General features: G+C 46.1%; 1 protein-coding gene across 14 annotated transcripts in view; it reads right to left on the reverse strand.

Annotated features, from left to right (window-relative positions):
• The window catches only part of ATP13A4 (ATPase 13A4), an 82,626-nt gene that overhangs the window by 23,493 nt on the left and 32,893 nt on the right, over nucleotides 1-26,240 (reverse strand). For all 14 annotated transcript variants that reach the window (XR_011969203.1, XR_011969202.1, XR_011969204.1 and 11 more), the window contains 16 exons: nucleotides 23,785-23,855; nucleotides 23,616-23,696; nucleotides 22,695-22,764; nucleotides 19,636-19,770; nucleotides 18,086-18,155; nucleotides 17,655-17,789; nucleotides 15,412-15,582; nucleotides 13,968-14,125; nucleotides 12,058-12,246; nucleotides 10,807-10,868; nucleotides 8,980-9,130; nucleotides 7,403-7,489; nucleotides 6,753-6,906; nucleotides 6,356-6,467; nucleotides 2,153-2,277; nucleotides 1,149-1,312 (listed from right to left, as the gene is read on the reverse strand). Coding sequence is in view for 9 of the 14 variants with exons in the window: in XM_072618883.1 (XP_072474984.1) it covers nucleotides 1,149-1,312; nucleotides 2,153-2,277; nucleotides 6,356-6,467; nucleotides 6,753-6,906; nucleotides 7,403-7,489; nucleotides 8,980-9,130; nucleotides 10,807-10,868; nucleotides 12,058-12,246; nucleotides 13,968-14,125; nucleotides 15,412-15,582; nucleotides 17,655-17,789; nucleotides 18,086-18,155; nucleotides 19,636-19,770; nucleotides 22,695-22,764; nucleotides 23,616-23,696; nucleotides 23,785-23,855 (1,935 nt within the window). In the remaining 5 variants the exon portion in view is untranslated. The remainder of the gene's footprint in view (nucleotides 1-1,148; nucleotides 1,313-2,152; nucleotides 2,278-6,355; nucleotides 6,468-6,752; nucleotides 6,907-7,402; nucleotides 7,490-8,979; nucleotides 9,131-10,806; nucleotides 10,869-12,057; nucleotides 12,247-13,967; nucleotides 14,126-15,411; nucleotides 15,583-17,654; nucleotides 17,790-18,085; nucleotides 18,156-19,635; nucleotides 19,771-22,694; nucleotides 22,765-23,615; nucleotides 23,697-23,784; nucleotides 23,856-26,240) is intronic.

A 26,240-nucleotide genomic window follows, 5' to 3' on the forward strand; every position in this document is an offset into this window, starting at 1 on the left:
CTCCTCACTGGATGAACACACCCCAAACACTTACAAGAAAGGAAACAGCCATTTTCCCACTTTCCCAAAATGACATTAGCTTAGCCAAACAGAGGAGTGGACGTTAGGCTTTCATTAGTATAGCTCTAAAAAGGACAAGTTAACAAGATGCACCAGCACTGGACTTGGAGTTAGAAAAGCTTGGGTTCAAATCCCACCTTAAATGCACCCTAGCTATGTGACCCTGGGCAAGTCACTTCACCTTTGGGGGCCCCCATTTCCTCATCTGTAAAAGAGAAACTAGACTTAATGACCCCAAGTTTCCTTCTAGGTCTAAGTCAATTATTCTTCTCTCCTAGTCAGTGCAGAAGTTCATCCAGACTCTCCCAAGGAAGACTCACAGTACTCCAGCCTTCTAGACTTGGTTCTCCTTTGCTGGTTCAGTGTAGCCCCACAAGGACAAGACAGAAATGGGACAGGGACAACTTTTAGACACATTCTATGAGAAAAAACAGATTCTGGTTTTCCAGAGTGTCGGTATCCCCAGTTGTGCCCTAGCTCCCCTTTGGCTCAATAGCCATTTTGGAAACATGAGAATAGTGGAAATGATTTTTCTTTTAGCTGACCTCTCTGGCACAAGGCAAATATTTCTTTAGGAATAATAAGGAAATGGTAGGGTTTTTTTCTAGCAGCAGACACCTGGGATGCATCTTGTGAGTTGTGTATGCACTTTACATGGCATGTAGTAGGTGCCAAGGAAACGTTTGCTGCCTAATAGCCTTGGATGAAATTGAATTAGATGGAGGTGTAGGGCCTGAATTTAGAGTTGGGGGAACACTGACAATGTCAAGTCCAGTCTCCTTTTTTAGATGAAGAAATGGAGGCCCACAAAAGTGCACTTGTCTTAGTTCATGTAGGTAGGAACTGGCAGAGTCAAGATTTGAACCCAGATTCCCTGACTCCATACCCAGTAGCCCTCCCTCTCCACTTCATCACTCTGCCTTTGGAGGGCACATGGACCACCACCCTTTTGGCAATGGGGAGTAGGGGTGAAGGGTTGTTACAGAATCTCCTGAGACACTTCATGGAGCTGTACTCACCTCCGTGCCCCACACCTGGTGTCATAAGCCTTACCTGCTTGTCCACTGGTGTGGACTCTCTCTGCTTACCTGGTCTCTGTAGCCAGTGTGTTTTCTGTCTTCTAGAAGTTTCCAAGTGACAGAGGCTGGTGAGGATCCATCAGCCTCATTGGCTTCAATGAGAACGACTCTCAGGCTTTCAGTGATCATCCCTGATTTCCTGGCCACAGTGACTGCAGTCTGCAGGTTGTCACCTGTAAACATTAGCCATAAGACCTCTTGGAACTCCCATCATTGGACAAAGGGATGGTGTATGATGATCCCAGGTTGAGAGAGAGATTGGTGAGGCATAGGAACAAAGAAACACAGGTGAAGACCTGGAAGGAGCCTAGAGGCCATGATTTCAAGTCGCACAAGGACAAGAAAGTCTAGAGAAATACAGTGGACTATGGGAGATCACCCAGGTCATAAGTGACCAAGCCACAATTAGCGTCAAACACATTTGTATGATCCAGTCGAACTTGTGCTTAAGAAAGGTCGATCTGACAACTGAATAAAGGATGGATTTGAGTGGAAAGAGATTTGGGACAAGCAATCAGAAGCTAGACTGTAGGGATCACCAAGGAAGGTGAGGCATCAATTGTAGGCCATCTTCTCCAAGAGTTTGGCCAAAAAAAGGGAGAAGAAATAAAGTTGCAGGGATGGAGAGAGATGTAGCAATGTCTCTTGGCAGCAGAGAAGTGGATAATAGAGAGTTAAAATTACTGTGAGAGCAAGGATGAGAGAGGGGGAATCTGGTAGTGGAGATGGAGTGGTATCCTTTGGCAGGTGAGCATGTTTGCCTTGACAAGGAGAAGGGCCATCTCTTCATGGAAAGCGGGGCTGAAGGAGGATATAGGGACAGATGGTATCTGGGGGATGTGAAATGAGGAGAAGAAGGGGAGAAGAGGAAACCCTCATTTGAAAGACCTCAATATTCTCAGCGAAATAAGTTAACAGGATCTGATTTAGAGGGGAAAGGCCCATTCTTCCAGGAACAACCAGAAGTCATGAACTCACACAAACTGCCTTGGAAAGCCCAACCTCCTCCGTACCTGTGACCATCACTGTCCGGATATGGGCAGAGGTGAGTTCCTCCAAGACTGGCTTGGTCTCTTCCTTCAGGCGATTCTCTAAGATTAGGAGACCCAGGAATGTCAGGTCGGATTCGACCTTCTCCCTTGAAGTGTGTGCAAGAATAAAAAGAAAATGTGAGGCTCTAGCAGAGAAGCAGTGAGAGCAAATCATGTTCTGCAAAGGAGAGAGGGGGGGGGGGGGAGAGGGAGAGAGAGAGAGAGAGAGAGGGAGAGAGGGAAAGAGAGAGAGAGAGAGAGAGAGAGAGAGAGAGAGAGAGAGAGAGAGAGAGAGGGAGGGAGGGAGGGAGGGAGAGAGGGAGAGAGAGAGAGAGAGAGAGAGAGAGAGAGAGAGAGAGAGAGAGAGAGAGAGAGAGAGAGAGAGGAGAGGGAGGGAGAGGGAGAGGGAGAGAGAGAGAGAGAGAGAGAGAGAGAGAGAGAGGGAGAGAGAGAAATGGGGGGGAGAGAGAGGGAGGGAGATTTAAAAGAATTTCATGAATTTGCTTTAGTCTGGAAAAGTTGCTGAAGGACCTTTGGCCATCTGTAGGGGTTAGCCTGGCCTTTGCTGCCCTGGAGTCTTAACAACCACGCACTGGCTACAAGAAGTTCCAGCTGTAAGCAAACTCTAAGGGAGAACCAGAAATAAGAACATCATGAGATCTAAGGGCAGAGGCCCCAGTAACCAGTCAGCCCTTAACCAGGATGTTTTCTCCAACCTTATCTTTCGATGTCCATTCTGTTTGAGGTGTGTGTGTGTGTGTGTGTGTGTGTGTGTGTTTTCTCACACACAACAGGGCATCAGAAACTGACATCCATCACATGAACATTTTCAAGGTCTAGCACAGGACCAAACTGCCAGAGAAGTCATTAGCCCTGGATGCGGGAAAGCAAACCTTTCTTGATTGATTTCTCCAAGACCTGGAGACCCCTGGCAGTCAAAGACACCAGGCACCAGCTGCTGCCTGGAAGTAACAGTGACTGTAGGGATCAGGATGTAGGAGGGCAGGAGGAAGGAAACACAAGTAAAGAGAAGTCTTTGATTCTGGCATCCTGGGGGGCATCTCTTCTCCCTACTCCCCCATTCCTCCCCTCTTCTCTCTGCTGTCTCTGTCTCTGTTCCCCCCACTTTACTCCCCCCCGTGTGTGTGTGTGTAATTTTGCATATACATTTCCTCCTAGCACATCGATATACTTTAACTCACACATTCACACTCATGTAGCACTCACTCACAAATACACACAAACATATACACATACACACACATACACATAAAAGCTAAGTTCTTTGAAGTCAGAATTGTTTAATGCCATGTTTCTGAACCCCAGTGCCCAGTACAGTGTCTAGTAGGTTCTTAATCAGTGACTGGTAAGTTGAATTGCAGGGCTCCCAACATACCAGGATACTCTTTACCACAGTCATAGACCCTTACAGAGAAAAGACTTGGAGGTCCTCTGTTGGGGTATAAGTTCGGTTCTCACGTGAACAGTCTTGGGTCAGGTAAAGGTGAGGGCTTCTAAACCTCAGATCTCTCACAAGGCCCCCTAGAGAACAGCTGGGAATTGAGGAGTGAGACACGAGCTATCTCGTTTTTCCACCTCTTCTCAGTGGAAACTTGCTGGGGAGAGCATCCCACCATTGAGATTGGTCCATGGTCTAAGCACACCTGTTGTTAATTGTCTAAGGGGCTGAGAGCATGCACGGTATCCACGAGCGAACTATGCAGCTGGGAGAGCTTAAATGGGGATGGGAAAGCCTGAGGATTCCTCTTTTTCCCTTGCTCCTGGGGAGGGAGAAGGGGGCTCCCACAGGGAGCACTAGCCCTGCATGCTGACATCATGTAGCTGGTATCCAGAATAAAGCCTACAACCTCTGTTTGACTCTGGAAGTCTCTTCTCTCCGTACGTTTATCCCGCTGGCCACCAAAGACCTGGAGGTAAGATGACCCAGGCAGCCCACGGCAGTTAGGCTGGACAGTCCTCTAGTCCGATTCCTTTATTTTACAGATGAAGAAGATGAGATCCAGAGAAGAGGAACCAGTTGCCAGCGTCACTCAGGTCATTGAATTCAGGTCCAGGTACTCCACACTCTGTACTCCCACCTCCTGTAGAGGACTGGCCTGCTACATTGGGTCTAGGAGGAAGGCCCTCTGTATTCTAGGGTCCATTCTGCCTGGGGTTACCACATGCCTTAGGCAGACTCCCTTGTGCAGTCCCCCAGGAGGCAGTGGGATAGAATGGGGAACATCTTAGCGTGGAAATCCAAGGACCGCAGCATCCTCTGCGTCCACCTGCAAGCCAGTTGTTTCATCTTCATTCCTGCCTGTGTAAAGTGAGGGGCCTGGTGAACAGGATCTCCATTTCAATCTGGAACTTGGCAGGAACCAAAAGGGTTAATCCATCCTGGTCAGTGACCCTCTGGTCTCTCTTTCCTGTTGTCTCGCATGCCTTAGAGTCTCTTCTCACTGATGCTGTGACGTAAGCCCCCTTGCCCCACCCTACCTCACCTCCACCTAGACCCGGTCTGTGCCCCGGGGCCAGATATGGCATAGCCCATAGCCTCTTCGGTATGGAGAATACAGCTGGCTCACACTCTAGGTCCCATGGCATCTGCCTTGGCGTGTACACTCGAGCCTTCAGGGGAAGAATCCAGATCGTCCCCATCCATTTGTCTCCCAGCTCTCATCTCCTCTAACCCGCACACCCTAAGGCCTCCCTGCACTGGTGGGATGTGATTCCTGCTAGGAAATCCAAGGTCTTCCTCTTTCTCCATGTTTAGGGTGCTTTCCCGCACGTGCACACAAGCAAGTGTCCAGTCAGCCCCTAATGCAGCTGCAAAGTGTCCCCTGCAGCCGGATGGTCTTCTCTCCCCCTCTGGGAGCAAATCCTTCCTCATTCCAAGACACTCAGAGCCACATGACTTTACAAATGACCAAAATGGAATAAAAATGACAAAGTACACAAGATGAGTGGGGACATGGCTGAGGAAAGGTGGCCAGTAGGGATGCCTGGAGCGGTGGAGAGTGTGCCCCGCCCTGCCTCGCTTCAAGAGGTTGGACGCTGTTCTAAGCACCGGTAACGTGCGTTTGGCTTTAAGCACACACATCCAGAAACACTAACACAAACACTGCCAGTAGCAGTAGCAGATAGGGCAGCCCGTGACTAGCCAGGGCTCTGCCTCTCCTGATTTCAGGGGATCTGCTGAGGAGCCAGGTGGGATCGCACACCTGCCACGTGCCGGGCATGGAGCCGAGCGTTGAGTGCAGAACAGGGCAAACGCCACCCCTTTCCTCCAGGAGCTCCCCATCTAACCCTAGGAGAGAAGTAGAGAAAGAGCCGAGGATGCCCTGTGGAAGACACGGGAGACAGGGACGGGGCTTCAACAGGCAAACCTTTTCCCTTGCATCTTTGTATCCCAGCACCTAAAACTGGGGCTTAATACATGTTTGTTCATTGACGTCATTACAGGAGGGAGGGAGAGAAAGGAAGGGAGAAAAGAAGGGAGGGAAGCCAGGACCCCCCAAGAGTAGCTGAAACATTGAAGTACCCTCCCCAATTACTTATTTGTTTTCAAGTCACAACATTCCCAACATGTAGTCACATTCCAGTGCAGGGGAAATTCACTGTCCTCATGGCTATATTTCTAACTGTGGCTGAGGTGGACAGTTTGTAGGCAACCTCCCGCCTCCTACCCCACCCCAACAGTGAAACTGACTTGAGAAACTAGAAGCAAATGGAGGGGAAAACACCTCAATCAGATTTCTACCTCCAGCTACTTCCAGGCATTTTCAATTCCAAGCATGCCAATTAAAAAGAAATCCTACGTTAAAAAGTCATCTCTCAAATTGCCTCTCAAGAGTGTTGATGTCTGAAGACATCAGCCAGGTTTTCTGTAAGTATAAGCCACACTTATTTGTCTGATTAATCTGTGAATTGGTTATCAGCTGCATTTGGTATACACACACACACACACACACACACACACACACACACACACACACACACACACACACACACACACACACACACACACCCACCATCCTGCCTGCCTGCACCCATGGACACAGAATGATGAGAATGCAGGCATTTCTTTCTAAATGAGAACATGATCTGAAGAACAATCTCTGATCCAGGTCCTGAAAAGATTAAGAGCTCAGGATGGGAAATAAGGTGATATGACTTGTTTACCTTTTCATGGCAGTGAAGTGGTGATTGATCTCCAGCCTTTTGTAAGCCAATCCAATAACCCGAAAGCCCTGCATAGTGTAATTCTGGAGTTCACTGGCAAAATTGCTTGGCACTGTTCAGGGAAAAATAGAGGATTAATATGTCAGAGTTACTCAACAAACTTTATGATGTACTGGGGAGGGGTGGGGGGGAGGGGGGAGAGGACACCCAGACTTGCCCAGGAACACTTCAAAATGAGTGGAAAACAAAATCTTTTTTGTTTCAGGGTTGAGGTATGCCTGGAGAGGTCAAACAACAAAGATCCTCCCTCAAATAAGGAAGGAAGATGGTGAACAACTTTCAGTGGAGTTATACAGGTTGCCAGTTGCAATCCAAGTGAACAGATTTAGGTAGTTACCAGTGTCAGGCTGGCAGAAGCTAACCACCCTTTCTGGTGCCCCCTTCATGAAGGCCATCCGATCTCCTTCCATCTCCTGCACAATGACCGACATCCTCTGCAGTGCAGATGAGAATGGAAACTGGTGCAAGATGGCAATTCCTCCCACAGGGATCTGGGGAGACACCTCAAAGCCCTCAGTTGTTAGCCCCCATCCAGTCCCAGGCAGAAAGAATCAAATCTCAAGACACTTTAGGGGAGAAAGGGGAGTCAGGGCCCCATGAGAACCTCTCAAGGTCTAATTGAAGCCAAGAAGAAATCTATTTAGACACCATCGTAGCAGCTGGTTTTTATTTAGTCCATTGAGGTTTCCAAGGAGTTGTGTACATACTGTCCTCCATCCACCCTATAGTACTGAGAACTCATGCCATAGGTATTCTTTTTACTATTTTACATATGGGTAAACTGAGTCTTTGAGAGGTGAAGTGATTTGTCCAGGATCACACACCTAATAAAGGTTAGGGACAGGATTCAAACCTGGGTCTCTCCTGATTCCTATATCATCAGACATTTCCAATGATCTCCCATTTAAATATATTTTCTCTTGCTGTTTTTGAATAGTCTGAAGACTAGGGGCTACATGAGGAGGAACCCCCCCAATAGAGTCTTACTTGACATGTTGCTTGGCTTGGCTTCACAATCATGGCTTGTGCTGGGACTCCTCTGACGTGGAAATCTATTCCAGAGTTCTCTATTTTCTGTTTCAAAAGAGAAAGTTTCACTGCACAGACTGCATCCTGTCTCTCCATTTTATTGAGAGCAGGTCAATTATCTTTGAGAGTGAATCTCAAAACACCAGCTGTTTATGGAGGGTGCCATTGATCAGGCAACTGGAGGGGAAATTAACCTAGGACAGAAAATCTGGCTTCAACCATAGATGGGGTGGACATCACCCTTGAGACAACTGACAATTCTGTGGGTAGTTCATGAGATTTGTCCCTCTTTCTGCAGAGAAGGGACATCTTGAGGCATGTTCAGGATCTCTGAATAGCTCACAGATAATTTTCAGAGAAGGGTTTTGACATCTTTCTCGATGGAGTGGGGTATTGTGCATCCTTCCTTCACCAAAAACTTCACTTCAACCCCTTCTCTTTCTTGACAATCTTTCTAAGTGTGATTTCTAGCCCCAAGGACACCATTCCTTCCATGCATGGCTAATGTAAGCCTTGAGCAACTGCCCTAATAACACTAAATTTTGCCCAATATTGTCTCCAATATGAAACTTTAACCCAAAAGTGCCCAAATGCTTTATAAATATTAGATTCAGCAGATCCTCCCAAACAGAGTCAGAAAGGCTAGCATCATGCTGTGCTTTTCAGAGAGGAAGCCATGCCCAGAAGGAAAGAGAAGACTTTCCAGTCGCATACACGTGTGACAGTGACATTAGCTCTTGGACCCAGAAGTGAGCCCTGGCCACCTCCTCCTCTCATCTTCCTCTCTCTCCTGTCAAATAAAGTCCACTTTTGTTGTTTCCATTACATGCCAGGCATTGTTCTTACCTCTGGGTATTAAAAGGAAAGCAAAAAACCAGAAACATCTCCTGCTCTCATGGAGCTCTCAGTCTATTAGGGAGAGAACATCTATGTGTAAACAAGGTCTAGAAAGGGCACATGGGAGATAATCACAAAAGGTAGATTAGCAAGGACTAAGAAATACTTCTCCCTGAAGTTGGGACTTTAGCTGATACTTGAAGAAAGTCAGAGAAGATGGGATATGGAGATGAGGAGGAAGAGAATTCCAAACATGGCAATCAGTTGGTCAATGAAATGGCCATAGAGTGTTAGGTGCGAGGAACAGCAGAGATCAGTCTCTCTGAATCACCAAGTTCATGGAAAGGAATGAGATGTAAGAAGATTGGAAACATGGTAGAGATGGAGGGTAGCTTGTGAAGGACTTGGAACACTAAACAGAAGACTTTATGTTTGATCCTGGAGCCAAGAGGGAGTCACCAATGATTGGCACTAAGCACATGGTCAAGTGTGGTTCCTAAGAGGCCCTGCTTCCCAATCTTTGTTCAAACACAGTGGGGAAGACAAGGTAACCATGAAGGTCACAAAAGATCCAAAAGTTTTCCTTTGACAAATAAATAGAGAACAAGTTGAATGAATAGCTTCTTGCTTCCTCATGTAAGAACAGTTCCAAGACTATAGACAATCTGAACAACAGCCCAAATCAGAGAGGGGCTTACCCAGTTGGTAGCTTCAAACATCTTGACATCCAGAGGATCTCCTTGGATGGTCCCATCCAGAACAATGAGGGAGTGGCAGCTGGCCATGGCTCCACAGAGGGGACCCCAGGGCAGAGCACTGCCAGAGGTGAAGGTGTGGACATCCTGGAAACTAATGGAGGAAAGGAAAATGGACTCATTCCTTCAGTGGGTCTACCATTGCTCTGGGGAAAGGTCTGTGGCAAAGATGGAATTTCTGGGGATTTGTGCTTTTTATTCCTTTCTAGGGGTTGGTGTACTGGATTTTGCTGACTGCTCCTCACTGGTGCTACATGTCAGGGATTAATCTAGACTTCTTGCTCTTAGTGCCTACATCAGAAGGGGCTTGAGTCATTGGGATGGGATGAGCCTTGAAGCCTTTCTACAAGAGGCAAATCCTGAGTAAGGTCTTAAATAAGTCTGGATGAAGAAGTGAGGAGGGGGATGAAATGACATTGGCATAGTTGGAATAAGAGTGTGGGGAGAGTGGAGAGAGAGAGAGAGAGAGAGAGAGAGAGAGAGAGAGAGAGAGAGAGAGAGAGAGAGAGATTTTATTTTCCCCACTAAGAAATGAGTTTCTTAAGGTAGGGTCCCATATTTAATCTACACTTCTTATTTAACCTATGAATCTCCAATGGCAGTATAGTGTGTCACACCTAGTAGACACATTAATAAGTATTTCTTGAACTTGAATTACTAAAGGATAGCCATCCAAGGTTCCTCCTCTCCATCCCCAATTCCTCCCACCAGCTTTCTTCCAATGTGGTTTAGAGATGCTTCACTTTCATCTGGACTCGTTCTAATTTCCCATTATCTGCATTAAAACATGGCAACCAAAACTAGACACAGGTCCCAGGCATGATCATACTCTCTGTTACCAAGAGCTAAGACACTGAGACCTTGCAAATAAAATTCTTTAGCCTCAATCTAGAAATGATGTGATTGCTAGAGGGCTGACTCTTGGAATAAGATTGAAAGCAGGAGGTTTGCTGGGAGAAAGGGAAGAAGGGCCGTAAAGAGTTAAGCTTTATCCTCAGAGAGTTTACACAGAAAACTAAACTCAAATAAAAATCCTATGGCCCTTACCATAATTACCACCTTGCCCTAGACTAAAACGGAGATTATCCAGGCCATAGGAATGCTGGTTACTCCCCACCCCACCCCACTGAGACCACCAGCCCTGCATCAAAGCTCGCTCTTATAGTCATCATCCAGGGGAACATCCCATGTGGAGAAGGCCCTCCACTGCACCCCCAAAGGACCATGGAATCTTTCCTCTACTTCATGCCTGAACTTTCCTATTTATGATCTCTCCCACTATTAAAGCATAAGCTTCTTGTGATCTAGAACCCTGTCTTTCTGTGTGTATGGCCAGCACTTCACTCAGTGTTTTACATGAACTTTCTTATTGTTTTAGTGAGGTGGAAGAGTGGGGCTCATAAGTTCTAAATGTGGAGTGCATTATCTGACACATTGCGTTGCTAACTGGTTTTCTGTCGATAGCACTTTTTCAAAAGAGGAAAGACTATTGACAAGTCGAGTGAGGGTGGGAGACCTCCCCACATACCAGGTCAGCTCCTTGGCCATCTTGTTGTGCCTATCTCTGCTTTTTCTCCTATAAGGAGAATTGTAGGACAGTAAAAAAAGGAAGGAAACCCACTGAAAGGAGAAAGTACTTGTGGACTCAAAGTCAAAGCCTAATTTTCTCATTCCCATGAGGTATCAAGGAGATGCAGAGTGTGGAGAACATAGGACTGTGTGCCCTGTTCCCATCCCACCCTCATCCCACCATCCCTCCAAGGTACTCACCCATTTCTATCTGAAGGGACCACACCCCAGAGATCCAAACCATCTTTTGTTAAGGTGCCAGTCTAGATAAAAAAGGAGGGCTTGAATTCACTTTGAAGAGCTGAAAGCTCCGGAAGAAACACAATTAAAAAGCATTTCACCAGTATTTCATGTGTTTCACAGAAGTGTGACAAAAGGCAAAGATCTATGATTAATTTCCTAGCCCAGAGAATTAAAATAGCACGACCCTGAAGAGGGACACTAATTCCTTATGACTGGAGTTAGGAGCAGGCTACAATTTCCCTGCTGCATTATGCATCCATTATGTAAACTTTCCTCCATCTCAGATCTGCAACTTGTGTTTTAGAGCTGAGAGCATGACCTGGTCCTCTGAGAGGTTAAATGACTTGACCAGGTTTACACAGAAAATTTTCACTGCCAAGGATAATATGGCCTCAAAGGTAGAATGATGTCTCAATATAATGTTGAAATGGACAGGGGAGATTTTTCCTCAGTTGGTTGCCCTTCCATGTTTGAGGCTGCTCCCTGAGAGCCCATGGAGAACTAAATTCCTCTAACACCCTGCCACCCTTCTCCCTCCCTCTCTTGGTCTATCAAAACCTTGGACAGTGTTTACCAGGATCCAGGCTCTGACATCCTTGTCACCTTCTTCTCTGAGGTGATTCTAACTTCAGTTTCATTCCTATCTCTTTAATTTAATATTGATGCTACACGAAGACATGTGTGACCAAACTAGATTGCATTATCCAGCCCCTGGAACCCTCCCACCTCAATATTTTTGCCTACACAAAACAAGAAAATGTTCAAGATTAAAACGAGTGGTGATGTCTCATTTGAGACCAGAGGGAAATAAAATTCTAAAGTGAAGGTTTGAGAGAAAAGTGTTGCAGGTGCCGATCTCCAAGGTCCTCTCTAGCCCAACATGCTATGATCCTATGACAATGCTCTGCTCAATCTCTTCTAAAAAAAATCAGTATTTCTTTTTTATTTCTTTGGGTGCAATCACCCTTAGAATTCTAGAGAACCTCACATATGATCCTAGCGAGGTCAAGTGCTCAATATTACTAGCTTTTAGAGGGCTCCAGACTTCAAGTTATATAAACAGAAACAGTAGTGGTGACGATGAGAGAGGGATCAAAGAAATATCCCCTCTGCAATATTCCTTACCAATAGTCAACCAAACTATAATGATGGTGAAGCGGGAGGAAAATTAGGGGAAAGATGGTTGGGAAGGGAATGAGGTACACAGACCTTGTCAAAGCAGATGAGGTTGAGTTGGCCACAGATGTTGATTCGCTGGGGGCTAATGCAAAAGATGCCATGTTTTTTCAGCCTCCGCTGGGCATAGATGATCCCTGTTGTCAAGGCAGCAGGCAGTGCAGGGGGAACAGCAATGGTAATCACATCTAAAGCCTTCTTCACTACATCCTCTGCTGGCTCCTAGGAAAAGGGTCCCCACTGCCTAAGTGATTCAAGTCTTTCAAAATTGGTGGTGAAGTCTTGGGGGGAGGGCATGCCAGGAAGTGCAGTTGAGCTCACATGGATCTTAATGCTGACTTCACCATCCTCTAGAGTACACTCAACCTGACTCACTCTATGTTAGCCAAGGTGAGGAGGGATGCAGGAGGGACAGAAAACTTGCTGTAAGATACTTGTGGGAATGGAATTAGAAAGAGCTGCTTGTTTTCCTCTTTCATCTTTCCCAAAGAGCAATGGGAGCCACAGAAAAAACCAGGCCCCGTCTTCCCAGGCAGCCCTCTTCTGATATCCAGTACAGATTCTGACAGTTGCCAGTGTCTCCTCACAGGCCTAACCTTAGCTGTCTTCTGGGACTGTACTGTTCTCCTGTATTGCTTTGGAGAAGCAGTATAGATAGCCTAGTGGCTAGGAGACCTGAATTCAAGTCCTGCCTCAGACAAATACTACTTATGTGACCACAAGGTCATTTAACTATTCTAAGCCTCAGTTTCTTCATATGTAAAATGGGAATATCTCTGTTACTGACTCATTGCTCTGATGTCCCTTCGAGCTCTAGGCATACATTCTATGACCCATCTCATCAGGGCTGTAGTGAGGCAGGTGTTTGGTCATGTTATGAACCTATTAGAATGTGAGTTCTCTGAGGGCAAAAGGTCATAGGTTTTCGTTTTTTTGTATCATACAGTAGGTGCTTAATAAGTGCTGATTGAATATAATTCAACATTGACTAAGGATCTTTCATGTTCTAGGATGAGTGCCAGGAAATGAAGACAAACAGAGAAAAACCACTTGGAAGTGCTAAATCAACATGTGCTGTGAATATGGCAAAAGTGTACACACACACACACACACACACACACACATGCACTGGCACACACCCATGTGATCACACACAGCTACAGAGGCACACACTTCTTGGATGTTGAAGACAAAACATGAGTTCCAGCAATCAGCAGTTTCTCAGGAGTGGAAGCTTTGTCCACCAACACAGACCATCAGTTGGATAAACCAGCTGGGCTAACATAATGGAGCATCTTTCAGAATTATTGTTGTGGAACATCTGACTACTCTATACTCAAGCTGGTTGTGGGCCTCTGAATGGGGCTGAGCCATGTTGAGGACCCCAGCCCCTGACCCCCTTTCTCCATCTGTCCCTGGATCTGTCCTCCAAGCCTTCCCAGCCTGACTGAACCTGCACCCTGATGTCTGTGCCTATGACAACCTAGAGTTCTCTCCCCTACTCCCCAAATCATAGTGAGGCACCAGGGGAAGATTTCCAATGTATCTTTAGGGATGAAATATATGAAGAAAACTCCCTGAGCCTAAGGGTGGGTTTATCTGCCTCAAGAAATTCCAGGTCTAACCCCTGGCCTCCTTGTTGATTGACCCGAGTATGGAATTGGTGGGGTAGGCTCTAGGTTCAAATACCACTGCTGAAGTTTAATCCCTGAGCTCCCTAGGAAGGCCAGTAGCCTGACCTGGTCCTCACTTTCCTCATCTATAAAAAAAGGAGATTGAAGTGGAAGGCTGCTAAGGTGTATCCTGGCTCCATATCCCCTGTTGTCCCAGGATCCCTAAGCACATACTGGAGAGCCAACCTCTGGGTCCTGCTGGCAGCTTCATGAACACTTGGGATATCACACAGCCACTGCCTCAGATAAGGGGAAGGACAAACCACTTACGCCACTGAGCACATAGACGCAGATGGTGTAGATCATCCCAATGGTGGCCGTCCCAATGAGGCACAGAAGGAACCTGACAGCATCTCTGTAGAGTTGGAAATTCATTGGCTTTGGGTAGAGGATGGACCTCACAAGGTCCCCCTTTGCCGTGTTGAAACCTAAGGCAACAAGCATCCACAGGCCCCTATTATCTGCAAGTCCTCCACGTTACCCTCTCCTCCCTTGGGTGTAAGTACTGGGGGATGTTTGAGAGTCAGCTGGGGGCACCATAGTGCACAGAGTACTGGGCCTGAAGTCAGGAAGACTCATCTTCCTGGCTCAAACTCGGCTCAGAAATGTTCTAGGCACATGACCCCGGGCAGGTCGCTTCACTTCTGTCTACCACAGTTTTCTCTACCATAAAATGGATTTAACAATCACACCCACCTCTCAGGGTGGATATGACGAGCACATAACGCATTTTGCAAACCTTAAAGTGCTACATAATTGTGATTGTTACTGTAACGTAGCTGATGTAGTTGTACAGCTAAAGCTACATAGTTGCACGGTCTGATCTCTGGTAGCCCTTGTAGTAGCACAGATTTCAGTCCATCAGGGCCTCCCTTCCACTCTCAGACAACGCTGACTGGGGCAGATCTTCATGAGAAGCCCTCCCCCACCACTCCTCAGTCCCACCTCCCTGACCTTGCTCTACGCTGCTTCCCTTATCTTCAGACCGCCAGCTCTCAATCCCAGACCCCACTTCCTCAGCACCATGTTTTGAGGACCTGTGGTGTTGAATCTGGCCTGGGTCCAGAAGCTCCTCTGGGTCCTGATCTCTGCCCAGGCCTGTCTGGGGCCCCATCTGCTCCTGCCCTTGACCCCATCTGACTTGTTAATTACTGTTCACCTGTGGCTCTCCAGCCCTTCCCCACACCTGCAGGGCCCCAGGGCAGGGCAGACAGGACCTGGATTCTTGGAAACAGTGCCCAGGTGCTGGGGAGGGGAGTAGAGAGAGGCTTCTCTGTATTTCATTCAGTTCCCCAGTTAATTACGAATTGTCCTGCTGGTGCCAATTGACATTCAGGTTATCTCTGCAGGAGTATTTGGTGGAGGACACTGAGAGACATTATTTTGTCCCTTATGGGTTTTTAATTCTTGGCTCACAAGTACACGTGAGCACACACATGCTCATGCACATGCATGCACACATACACCAAAGCATGCACATGCATGTTCACACGCATTCATGTATGTGCACATGCTTTGTTCACATACGTGTACACAGTGCACTGTGTGCTCATGGTCATGCACAGGCATATACATGCAAAAACACACTCACACATACATGAACTAGACCAGGACCACAGACTTGTTGACACTCTGGGGATTCATGAAGACAGTATCAGGCTAAACAAAGGAGATTTTCAGGGACAGAGGCTGCAGGAGGGCCCCAGGCACTCACCAGTCTGAAGGACAACAGCCCTCGCTGTTCCTGAGCCAGCTGCTTTGGTTTGAATGACTTCAGTGCCACAGAAGAGAATGTGTCTCTTGTAGTCCTCTTGGCCACACACCTTCCAGGGCACAGCGTCTCCCACCTTGGGCAGGGCTGTTTTGATGACAGGAATACTCTCCCCTGAAGAAGAGAAAGCTCTCATTGGGTAAAAATCAATGATGTCCACGAGGACATCTGTCTGCCGGGGATACAGGAGGCTGATGTCACATACCCATGATGCCCAATCTCCTCACTTGTTAAGTGAGATTTAGCAGCCCCCAAACACTGAGGATTAAAGAATTTGATGGTCCTGAGGAACTTAAGGGATGGAGACCTGATTATCTATAACCCTGTTCTCACACACACACACACACACACACACACACACACACACACACACACATCATACCACACCACCATCACCACCACCCCAGGCTCCACCAAGACCACTAAGCAGCTGAGGAGGGACTATTTATGTGACATATCTGTCTTCATTCTAAATGCTCCTGGACTGGGCAAAGTCAGGTCAGGATTAGATTTCAGATATCAGATGAGCCCAGGAGCCCCCAAATTCAGTGGGCCACCAATTCTGCTATTGAAGATGGTGGAGCATTTCAAAGGGAGGCAACAAGGATACCTCCTCCTGTGTTTCTCAGTCAGGCCAAGCCCCCAACCTGGTACACCCTCAGCTTGGTCAAACATCATCTTCCTTTCTACCCCAACTTCAGAAACATGCAGCTCTTCAGACAGGCCAGAGGCCAGAGGTAGCACCAGTGAAAGGATTTAAAGTTTCTCAAAGTGCAAGGGTTATATTAATATAGACCTTGGATAATAACAGTCCAGGTTGGGAAGAGACCATGAAGCAAAACCTCTCCTCTCAGCAGAGGGTGATGCTAGGGTAGAATAAGAACTTAATTAAAATCTTCTCTGACACATAGGAACCTATCAAATAACTTCTCAAGGTCCTTGGCAACTTTATAAGGTTATAATTTATGGGTGACTTGCCAGTCTGATCAGTGGAGGGAATTTCTACACTAGAATTTCCCCTGCGCTGGTAAAATCACAAATACTTCTTCACCCCAACCAAAAACCAAACTAACAAACTAGTACCTTGGACAGTACCTCACACTGCTGTTTCATAAGTGATCTGTAGTTTGACAGTGAAGATCACAGAGTGAAGCCTGTCTGTGACTTAATCAATCAGTCAGCATTTATTATACATCTACTACATACCACGCATCATGCGAGGTTCTAAGGCTACCAATCCAAAGAACAAGACAATTCCTTCTCTGAAGCAGTTTTGATTCTAATAGGTAGAAGCTGCCTGAATCACGGAGGTTAAGTGACAGGTCACAGAACTAGCAAATATCAGAGATAAGACCAAACCTCGAACCTTAGGATGCCAGTTCTCAGAATCTAGTCACTAAGCTGCACTGCCTCTCCATCTTTCTCACAAGAGGTGATCGATAAAGATGTGTTGAGTTGGATTTTAGATAAGAAAAGGGAGGAGACATGAGGTCACACAGTGAGTCAACTGGCAGAGTTGAATCCCAAATTTGAATCCCAGGTCTCTGGTTTTAAAATGAAGGTTCTTCCTCCTCTTCCACAGCTTCCATTACTCCTAAACGCACAACTATGATCATGGAAAGCCCCATCAGGCCCTACTGCTGAGAACTGGAGACTTTGACTGTGTTTAGTGTTATCATGGTAGAGAATTCCTATGGTTTTTTTTTTAAGTATTGTCACACCAGGACAACCTAGTGTAAAATAGCATTCATCTATTTATTGCAAACAAAGTGAAGCGTTCTGAAGGACTGAGCTCAGATCTTGGCCTTGTGTGACTGTCAATAGCTCCATCCTCTGGCCTCAGTTTCTTCATCCATAAAATGAGGGAGTGAGACTTTAAAAGATTGCCATGTAAATTCTGTGTTCCCTCAGTCACAGGTTTAGCAAGGTCTGTAAGAGTGATACTCACTCACCCCAACCCATACCCTCCTCCCAGTCACCTTTCACACAGGTACTGCCACTACCACTGAACTAAGATTATTCTCAAGTCATCAAGAGGGCCAAGTGTGAAATCAGCTGAGATCCAAATACTGGCTGAGGAGCTGCCTCAGGAGGTGACACTGGTCATCATGGGGTGGAGAGGGGTCTGCAGCTTTAGACAGTTGACAACACACCAAGATTTTAAGCATCAGAGAGATTCTCCCTACCTGTCAGCATGCTTTCATTCACGACACATCCCCCATCAATGAGAATAGCATCACATGGTAGCAGCATTTTGTTCCCACTCAATGACAACAAATCTCCAGGGACCAAATGGCGGGACTCTAACTCTTGGATACCTCCTGAAAGTTTGAAGAGACAGATATTGCATCTAAATGACTTTCCTCTCCCAAAAGAGGCACTCATCACCCACCCAGTGAGTCAGTGGTAGTTATTAGGACAGAAAAAGTGAAAGGAAAGGCTATGGCTGCTCACCCCCAAAAGCTAATAGAAGACTACTTGGCGAGGAACAGGGTGAAGATGAAGCTTGTCCCTGAATCAATATTTATATCCCAATGTCTGTCCTTTTTTCCAAGAGATGGGATGACTTGGTCATTCCAATCTAGAAGGTAAATGGGAATAACCAGAGGGAACTTACCTTTTCTCCTGCACACAGTGACCAGGATGCTATTATGAGATTCAACTAACCGGTGGAGCTTTATGGATTGCTAGAAATGCAGAGGTGGACACAGGAAATAGTGTTAATGCTTAGGATGCCCATTCGAGGACTTGGCCTTGTCATGCCAAGGTGGAATATTATGTGCCAAGCAACTGAGCTAAGCAGCCCCAAGGATAGGGATAGAGGTCCCAAATTTCTGGCACTAAGCTTGATCAACCCTTTCTTTGGGGATCAAGGAAGAGACAGATATATGATTGACCATAGAGAAGAATCCCCCAGCATTCTTTACTTCCTTGAATAAATTCTTCAGAATCAAGAAATATTGTAGAGATTTGGAATTAGATAAATTCTAATGAATTAATTCAACTTGATTCAATTCAGCACTCATAGAATATACCTATGCTGTGCCTGGCCCTGTACTAGATGGGAGAGTAGAAAGACAAAAGTGATCAATGTCTTGTCCTCAAGGAGTTTACATTTTGAACTAGACATTACCACTAGTTCTAGTGACTGGCCTCCTGACTGTTCCACAAACAAGACACTCCACCTCTTAGATCCAGACATTTTCTTCGGCTGTTGACCATGCCTGGAATGCTCTCTCTCCTCTGCTCCAACTACTTATGTCCCTGGCTTCATTTAACTCCTAAGTAAAATGCTGCCTTCTATAAGAAGGCTTCCCCACCCCCTCTGAATTCCAGTGCCTTCCCTCTGCTAATTATTTCCCACTTATACTATACGTAGTTTGCTTTGTATATATTTGTTTTCATGTTGTCTCTCCTATTGAATTGTAAGCTCCCTGAAGGCAAACTGTCTTTTGCCTAGCATTTAGTACAGTATCAGGGCATATGGTAGGTGTTTAATAAACCCTTATTGGACTAGGTATCTTCCTAGAGTACATACTTAGCAGTTAGCCTCACTCCAGTGTTGATTTCCCCAAAGTAGCCTTCCTGAATGGGGACCCATAAAGGGATCTGGGGTTTGGGCTCTTCCTTCAAATAATTTACATCCTACTAGACCTTTCCACTAACATGTCATCTTCTTAGAACACACACATTTAACAGCTAGGTTCACTTCAATGCGAGTACCCTCAAAGCAACCTTCCAGAATAGGGAGCCAAGGGGTTTTGGAGCTTGGACTCTTTTCCCCATCCTGCCCCTCTATCCTGGTGGTTTCAGATCCTCCAGATCCAACCATGTTTCCTTATCCCATTTAGTGTGAGGGCCTCTAATTCTGTATCTATCTCCTCTGAGCAGAGACTAGTGAGTCATCTGGCAGGTAACAGGGAGTTAATAAATGCTAACTGACCGACTATGTAGTTGTTTACATCATCTCTCCCATTAGACTCTGAGATTCTGGAGGGCAGGCACTGTCTTTTGCTGTCTTTGTATTTCCAACATTTAGCACATAGGAGGTACTTAATCAATACTGAAATCCCAGCTCTTTGAAGTATGAAAGCTCATCCCCCTGCTTCCACGTGCCACTTCTGGATCCCTTTCTGAGCATCCAGGCTCACCCAGCAAAAGACTCACCTCACGAAGATCATACACCGTTAAGGAGATGGAGATGATGGACATTATTATGATGGCAAGAGCATACTCCTTATAGTCCTCACTGAACCACAGACAGACACTGAAGAGCTGGAACACGTAGAATGGATTGAGAACCTGGTGGTGCCCGAAGAAGAAAGAAAAGGAAGATGTGACCACCATGCCACTCCCCGCTCATGACAACAAGGATATCCCATGGTCAGTCACCAACTGAAGCATGACTGTTTTCATCTCCAAAGTAGCTGGTAAGCCTGTTTACCAAAGTACATCAATTAAAGCTGGGATTTTCTTTCTCATGAGCAGAGCAGAGTTGAAACTGTTCAATTTGAATCCAGCCTTTAGAACTCTGTGAGAGTCCATTGGTAAAGAACCATTCCTACAGAAAACTTCATCATGTCCATATTGGGGGACTCTGGTCTAAATTAGGGGCAGTGAAAGTTGTCGCCAGACAGAAGAAAGCTCATTAGAAAGCCAGTGTCTTTTTTCTTATCAGTCCATGTGGTTGGTGGTGCTTTTGTCCCATGCCTGAAACCTCAGGGGAAATGCAGAGACATTTCTGGCTTGTTGAGATACTGCTTTTCCTTGAGGCAATGATGTGAGCAGTGTAGGTGGGAAGACCCTTGGGCATTGCTGTTCCCACAGTTAAAGAAGATGAGAAGGCAAAGCTCATCAAGGAATGCAAATTTAGTTGGGAAATGGGGGTAGGACCCCCTAGGTTCATATGAATGTCTATGAATGCCAACTAAAATCCTCGTCTTCTACAGGAAGCTAATTATAACAGTCTTGCTAAAGTAAGAGGAGGAGGCAAGGCATTTAGTACTCAGGGAAGGCATCTTTTCATAGCCCTAGAGGGATGGCCACAAGACCAGAGAGTTAAAGCTGAAAGTGACCTTAAAGGTCAACAAATCCAACCCTTTCATTTTAAAGATAGAAAACTAAGGCCCAGAGAGGTTGGCTGACTAGCCCAGGGCCACAGAACTAAGGTTTTTGAGATAAGATTCCAATGCAAGTCTTCTTGACTCCAGTGCTCCAGATTCTGTACCAAGTGACTTCTTGGGAAAAGAGTTCTGTCAGCAATGGAAATTCAGTTAAGTTCAATGGTTCTTTTTCCTGTATTTGATACTGGTAAACAGGAAGGAGTAATAGTCATTTAAAAACTAGTTTTTCAAAGCTTGCTGTGCTAAGCCCTGGAAGAACAAATATAAAAAACCAGATAGTCCTTGCCTTTAAGGAGCTTATATTCTAGTAAAGGAAGGCCTTTCCTCCAACCTCTTTGTCCTTCACCTCTCTGCAGCCTCAGACACTGTTGATCATGCTCTCCTCTCTTTTCTCTGGTTTTTTGGAATATCCATCTCTCTTGGATCTTCATCCACCTCTCTGCCCACTCCTCGTCCTCCTTCACTGGATTTTCATCCGCATCATGCCTTCTAATGATAGGTGTCTCCCAATAACAAGAGGTGGGCTCCCTTCTCTTCTTCCTCATTCCTACTTCCCTTGGTGATCTCATCAGCTTCCATGGATACAATTACCATCTCCATGCTGGTGATTATCAAATCTGTCATTCCTGCCCCAAACTCTCCACTAACCTCCAATCTCATATCTCCAACTGCCTTTCAGACAACTTGAACTGTGAATCTCCAGTAGATAACTTAAAGTCAGAATATCCAAAATGGAACTCTTTCCTCCAAACCCTTCTTTCCTATTACTAGAGATAGAAACACTATGTTCCCCTTCCCTCAGGCTCACAAGCTAGGAGTTATCGATGTCTTTCCACTACCTCTCATCCTCCCCCACCATATTCAAATTGTCACCACAGCCTATTGATTTCACCTTTATAGCATCTCTTGAGCATATGTCCTTCCATCCTTTGATTCTGTCATCACTGATGGAGGCTCTCTTCACTCATGTCTGGACTATTGCAGTAGCTACCGGTGTATTTGTTTGCCACAAATCTTCCCCCACTCCAATCCATGCTCCATTCTAGCACTAAAGTGATTTTCCTAAAGCACAGGTTGATCATGTCACCCCTTCCTCAATGAACTCCAGTGGTTTCATTATCACTTCTAGGATCAAATACAGTATCCTACGTTTGGCACTTAAAGTCCTTCCAGTCCTTTCTAGTCTCCTTTCACCTTAATGCCCCATCCCCTCCTCTCTGGTGCAGTGACTCCGGCCTCCCAATTGTTCCTCAAACAAGACCCTCCTCTTCTCAGCTCCCTGAATTCTCTCCATTCCTTTCCTGGAATGCTGCCACTGCTCATGTTTGCCTACTGACTTCCCTGGATTCCTTCAAGTCCCAACTAAAACCGTACATTCTACATAAATCCCTTCTCAATCCCTCTCAAAGCTAGCACTTCCCATCTCTTAATGATCTTTTCTCCTGCATATAGCTTGTGTGTATGTCTGCTTGGTGTTGCTCCCACTGATAGGGAGCTCCTGGAGGGTGGAGATTTTCTTTTGGCTTTTCCTGCACTGAGCACAGTGCCTGGCACACAGTAGGGATTTAATAAATGTTGACTGACTGACTGATGGGAGAGTGTCACATACAGGAATGTGTGCTGATCCGGTCAATTAGAGGGATGATGAGGGGGCATGGGACAACTCAAGGAACAGAAGTGTTTGTTGGAAAAGTTATTATGTCTCCTACAGGACAAAGAGTAGAATATGTAATCTCAGGAAAACATCATAGTTTAAAAAAAGAAATTCCTGGCATGGGTATAATAAAGTAAAAAGTATTTCATATGCACACACAGTCCTGATGTCTCACACTGGGCTTTACAACGCACCTGTGAGCCTCTGTGGTATGAAAAAAGCAAGGAAGTAAAAAGGAAAGGAAGGAAAGAAAGAAGAGAAAGAAAGAAAGAGAAAGAAATAGAGGACGTGAAGAGAAGAGAAAAAAAGAAAGGAAAGAGAAGAGCAGGTTGCCTCTATCTCTATATTTTTTTGAACATTATCATTAAAGATCTGCGAGCTGGTTTTAAAGACAAAACCCTAATTCACACACTTTGTGGCCCAGTGAGAGAGAGAAGGCCTTGGGTTACCTCCTTGATGAGAAGTTTCCAGATGGGTGTGATCTCGACATCAATAGCATTGGGCCCACATACTAGCCTCCTGTGGGAGAGAGTGGAGGTCAAAGAGCTTCTCAGCCTCGCTTGCCCCAGCTGGCCTGTTGACTCCTGCTGCCCAAGTTAGAGAAATTCCTGGGCAGGAAAGAGGAGCCCCCAGCACTTGCCAAACAACATGGAAACTACAAGAATGATATTAATAGTAACAATCATGGCGCTGTGGCCTCTGTTGGTCCAGATTCTCCTCAAGTGTCAGTGTTCAAGCCCGGAATTCATAAGGCAAACTAGCTCTTTCGCACCTCCTCAGGGGTCACTTGGTGTACTATGGCTTCAGTCTTATGACTTTTCAACTCAGTTCCCCCATAAGAGTTCCCATAGACCCCACATATAAAGGACCATTTGTGAGTGGCCAGAAGCCTCACAGTCACACACACACATGCACATATGCATACTCACACACATATGTGTATACACACATACACACACACACTCCTCCACATCACCAGAGAATTCCATGTGGAAGCCAAGGCAGTTGTGGGAGTCCTTGGAGGAAGGAAGAGAAGCCCTTATGCTGAAGTCAGTCAGCATTTCTCAGCTCAGCTTGGAGACATGTCTGATCCCACAGGGAAACAAGAGGTTCCTAGGCAAACTCCTGCCCCCATCCCTCTGTCTTCTCCTGAAATCACAGGACAACCTAGGGAGGACTCCCTGCAGTGAGCTGGAATGAGCGGGGCCCTGGGGAGGAGAATGGCAGAGTCATGCTCCAGAGAGAGTGGCTCTCCCAAGCCTCTGTCCCTCTGAGGGTCCAGGTTCTCCAGCACTCTGATAGGACTGGCCAAGGCAGCCTCCTCCTTCAGGCACAAGCTCCCTGCTGTGAGGGCAGGGCTCACTTCCTACCGAATCTCTTGCTCTTCTCTGGTCAGGCCAGATCCAAATTTAAGGTGTATCTTGGTAGCCGTGAACCCATCCTCGAGGCACCTACAAGAAGAGACAGAAGTGCTCACTGTGACTTCAGGTTGATGGGGGAAAACCTTCACCTTGTGGGCAATTTCTAGACTCAACTCACCCAACCTTCTGGAACTGCTCCTCTGAGTTATTCCAAACATACCTGATCTTCTGTACCTGGATACTCCTCACCTGCCAAGAAAGACAAGCCATGAGCAGAGGTCTGGATAGGCAGTGGACCCCATGGCATTCTGGGACTGTCCTGCCTGGGATGGCTCCATGGACTGAAGGAGGCACAGAGGACAGACAGATCTACACCAGAAGAAAGGCCATCCTTAGGAAGATCTAGGTTCAAACCCTCCTTAGGACACCTAACATCTGTGTGACTCTGGGGGAATCATTCGACTCCTCAATCAGTCAAAACGTGCTTATGAAGTACCTACTGTGTGCCATGACATCACATTAGAAATGTTAGCTATCATGATACATTTAGGGACCTCACATTACCAAAGAAAAAGCAAATGATCCCTTTTTATAAATAATCTGATGGTTTGCTTAGAGAACCCAAGATGGTCAAGTTAAATTAATTGAAAAAATAATTTCACCAAAGTTGTAAGATATAAAGTAAGTGTTCTTGAATGAATAAATGGATGGATGACTGGAGGAATGAATTAATATTAAAATGAAGTTAACTATAAGGTAATGTGTCAAAGGTAAAGTCTGCACAAAATTTTCTAGGGAAATTGAAGGAAGAAGAAAACATTTGCAGCTAGAGGAATTTAGCAAGACCAGAGGAACTGGCGCTGAGCTGAATTCTGAGGAAGGGGGCCAGCCTGTGCAAATGTGTGGAAGTGGGAGAGGAGATGGCAACCCAGTTTGCCTGGTACTTAGTCATCCCGAAGGTGCCTCAGGGGGGTTCAGCTCAAATCCCACCTTCACCATCACCTTTCCTGATCGGTGGCCCATGAATTGCCCTCTTCCCCTCCTGTCTCTTTGTCTACAGTTTGTGTGTAATTAGGTGGCTCCACATTATCCTCTCCCATAGAATGTAAGTTCCCTGTGGATAGGAGGGTTTTATTGTGTTGAGTATATTTATAGAACACATACATCACAAGGTCATTTGAGGATCAAAGGTGATAATATCTGTCAAGAGTTTAGCAGAGTGCTCCCATGTAGTAGGTGCTTAACACATGCTTGTCTCCTTCCCCTTCCTCCCCTGTTCTGTATCTTCATCTCTGGCACATGGTAGGCAGGTGTTCAACAGATAACTTGTTTCTATCAATACCAATGTTTATACCTTTCTAAAAATGGCCACTCCAGCATCTTTGCCAAGAAAATCCCACATGGGGTCACAAAGACTTGGACGTGACTCATCAGCACCAATAACTGGTACCTATTTCCCATGACCTTCCTTAGCCCAGCATTCAAGGCTTTACTCAATTTGATTCCAAGCCACCTTGCTTGCCCAATCTCACGTGAAGCTCATTCATGCCCTTAGGGCTCCAGGCAAACACTCCTCCCAGCTGCTCCTGGGGCCATGAGAAATTTATCAGAACCACTGGTCAGTCCCTATTCAGCTGATGAGAGGGAGACAGTGGGATAGTGTGGATTCAACGACACAGGCACGAAGCAACCCCAAGGCATCTGTTGACTTGACAAATAGAGATCAATAATGATGCTAGCTCCCCTTTGTCACACGGCTAGGTTCCCCATCTTCTTGAGCCATTTCTGAAACTGCTGAGTAACTTATAGAATCCTGAATCCCACAGAGTGTGCTCTGATGACCTGGTGACGTGGAAGGAGTGGGATACTCACTCAGACAAGCTGGGTTCTAATTCCACCCTGTCTCTTACTCCTAGTATGGCTTTAAGTAAACCTCTTCATCTACTTCTCTGGACCTCAATTTCCTTATTTGTGAGATTGGGAGAGGTTGGCTAATGGCCACTGAGGTCGCTTCCAACACTGCTGTGGGGATCCTATAACCTCTGCACCATTGGCCCCGCTTTATTTTGTAGGAATGGAGTTCCTCCACTCTGAAGAGAACCCCAAATATCCCCCATGAACTAATGAGTTACTTCACATGAGGTCTTTCTTTCTTTTTTAAGCAAAATGTAAGCTGGCCAAGGTAACAATCTGAGTGTTGGCTCCCTACTCCCTGGGGATGGCCAGCGCTGCCTGTCAGCTCTGCTCCCTCCACATCCTACCAAAGAGAGCACAGCCTTGGGGTAGGCACAGTTGCTCAAAACCAACGCCCATGCAGTGGATTCTAGGGACCTGGAAGGACCCCGCCTCAACTGACCCAGACACCTTTCACTCAACAGGCTCCCAAGCACATCCTGTGGGGATAGATGTAAACTGGTTACCTGAACCCCACACAAGCATACCATAGATAAATCATGTTTAGTTAGAGAATTCTTGTTTGGCTACTGAATCGCAGATGTGTTTCTCAGTAGAGCCTGTGACTCAGATGTGGAGGATGGTGCTCCCTGCAGGCACCCAGAAGCCAAGGTCACAGAGCCAGGAGGAATGCCGAGGGAGAAAGTATGCAACTCATTTACGTGCCAACCTGTTCTCTTC

Source organism: Notamacropus eugenii, chromosome 6 (genome assembly GCF_028372415.1).
Source record: "Notamacropus eugenii isolate mMacEug1 chromosome 6, mMacEug1.pri_v2, whole genome shotgun sequence".
NCBI lineage: Eukaryota > Metazoa > Chordata > Mammalia > Diprotodontia > Macropodidae > Notamacropus > Notamacropus eugenii.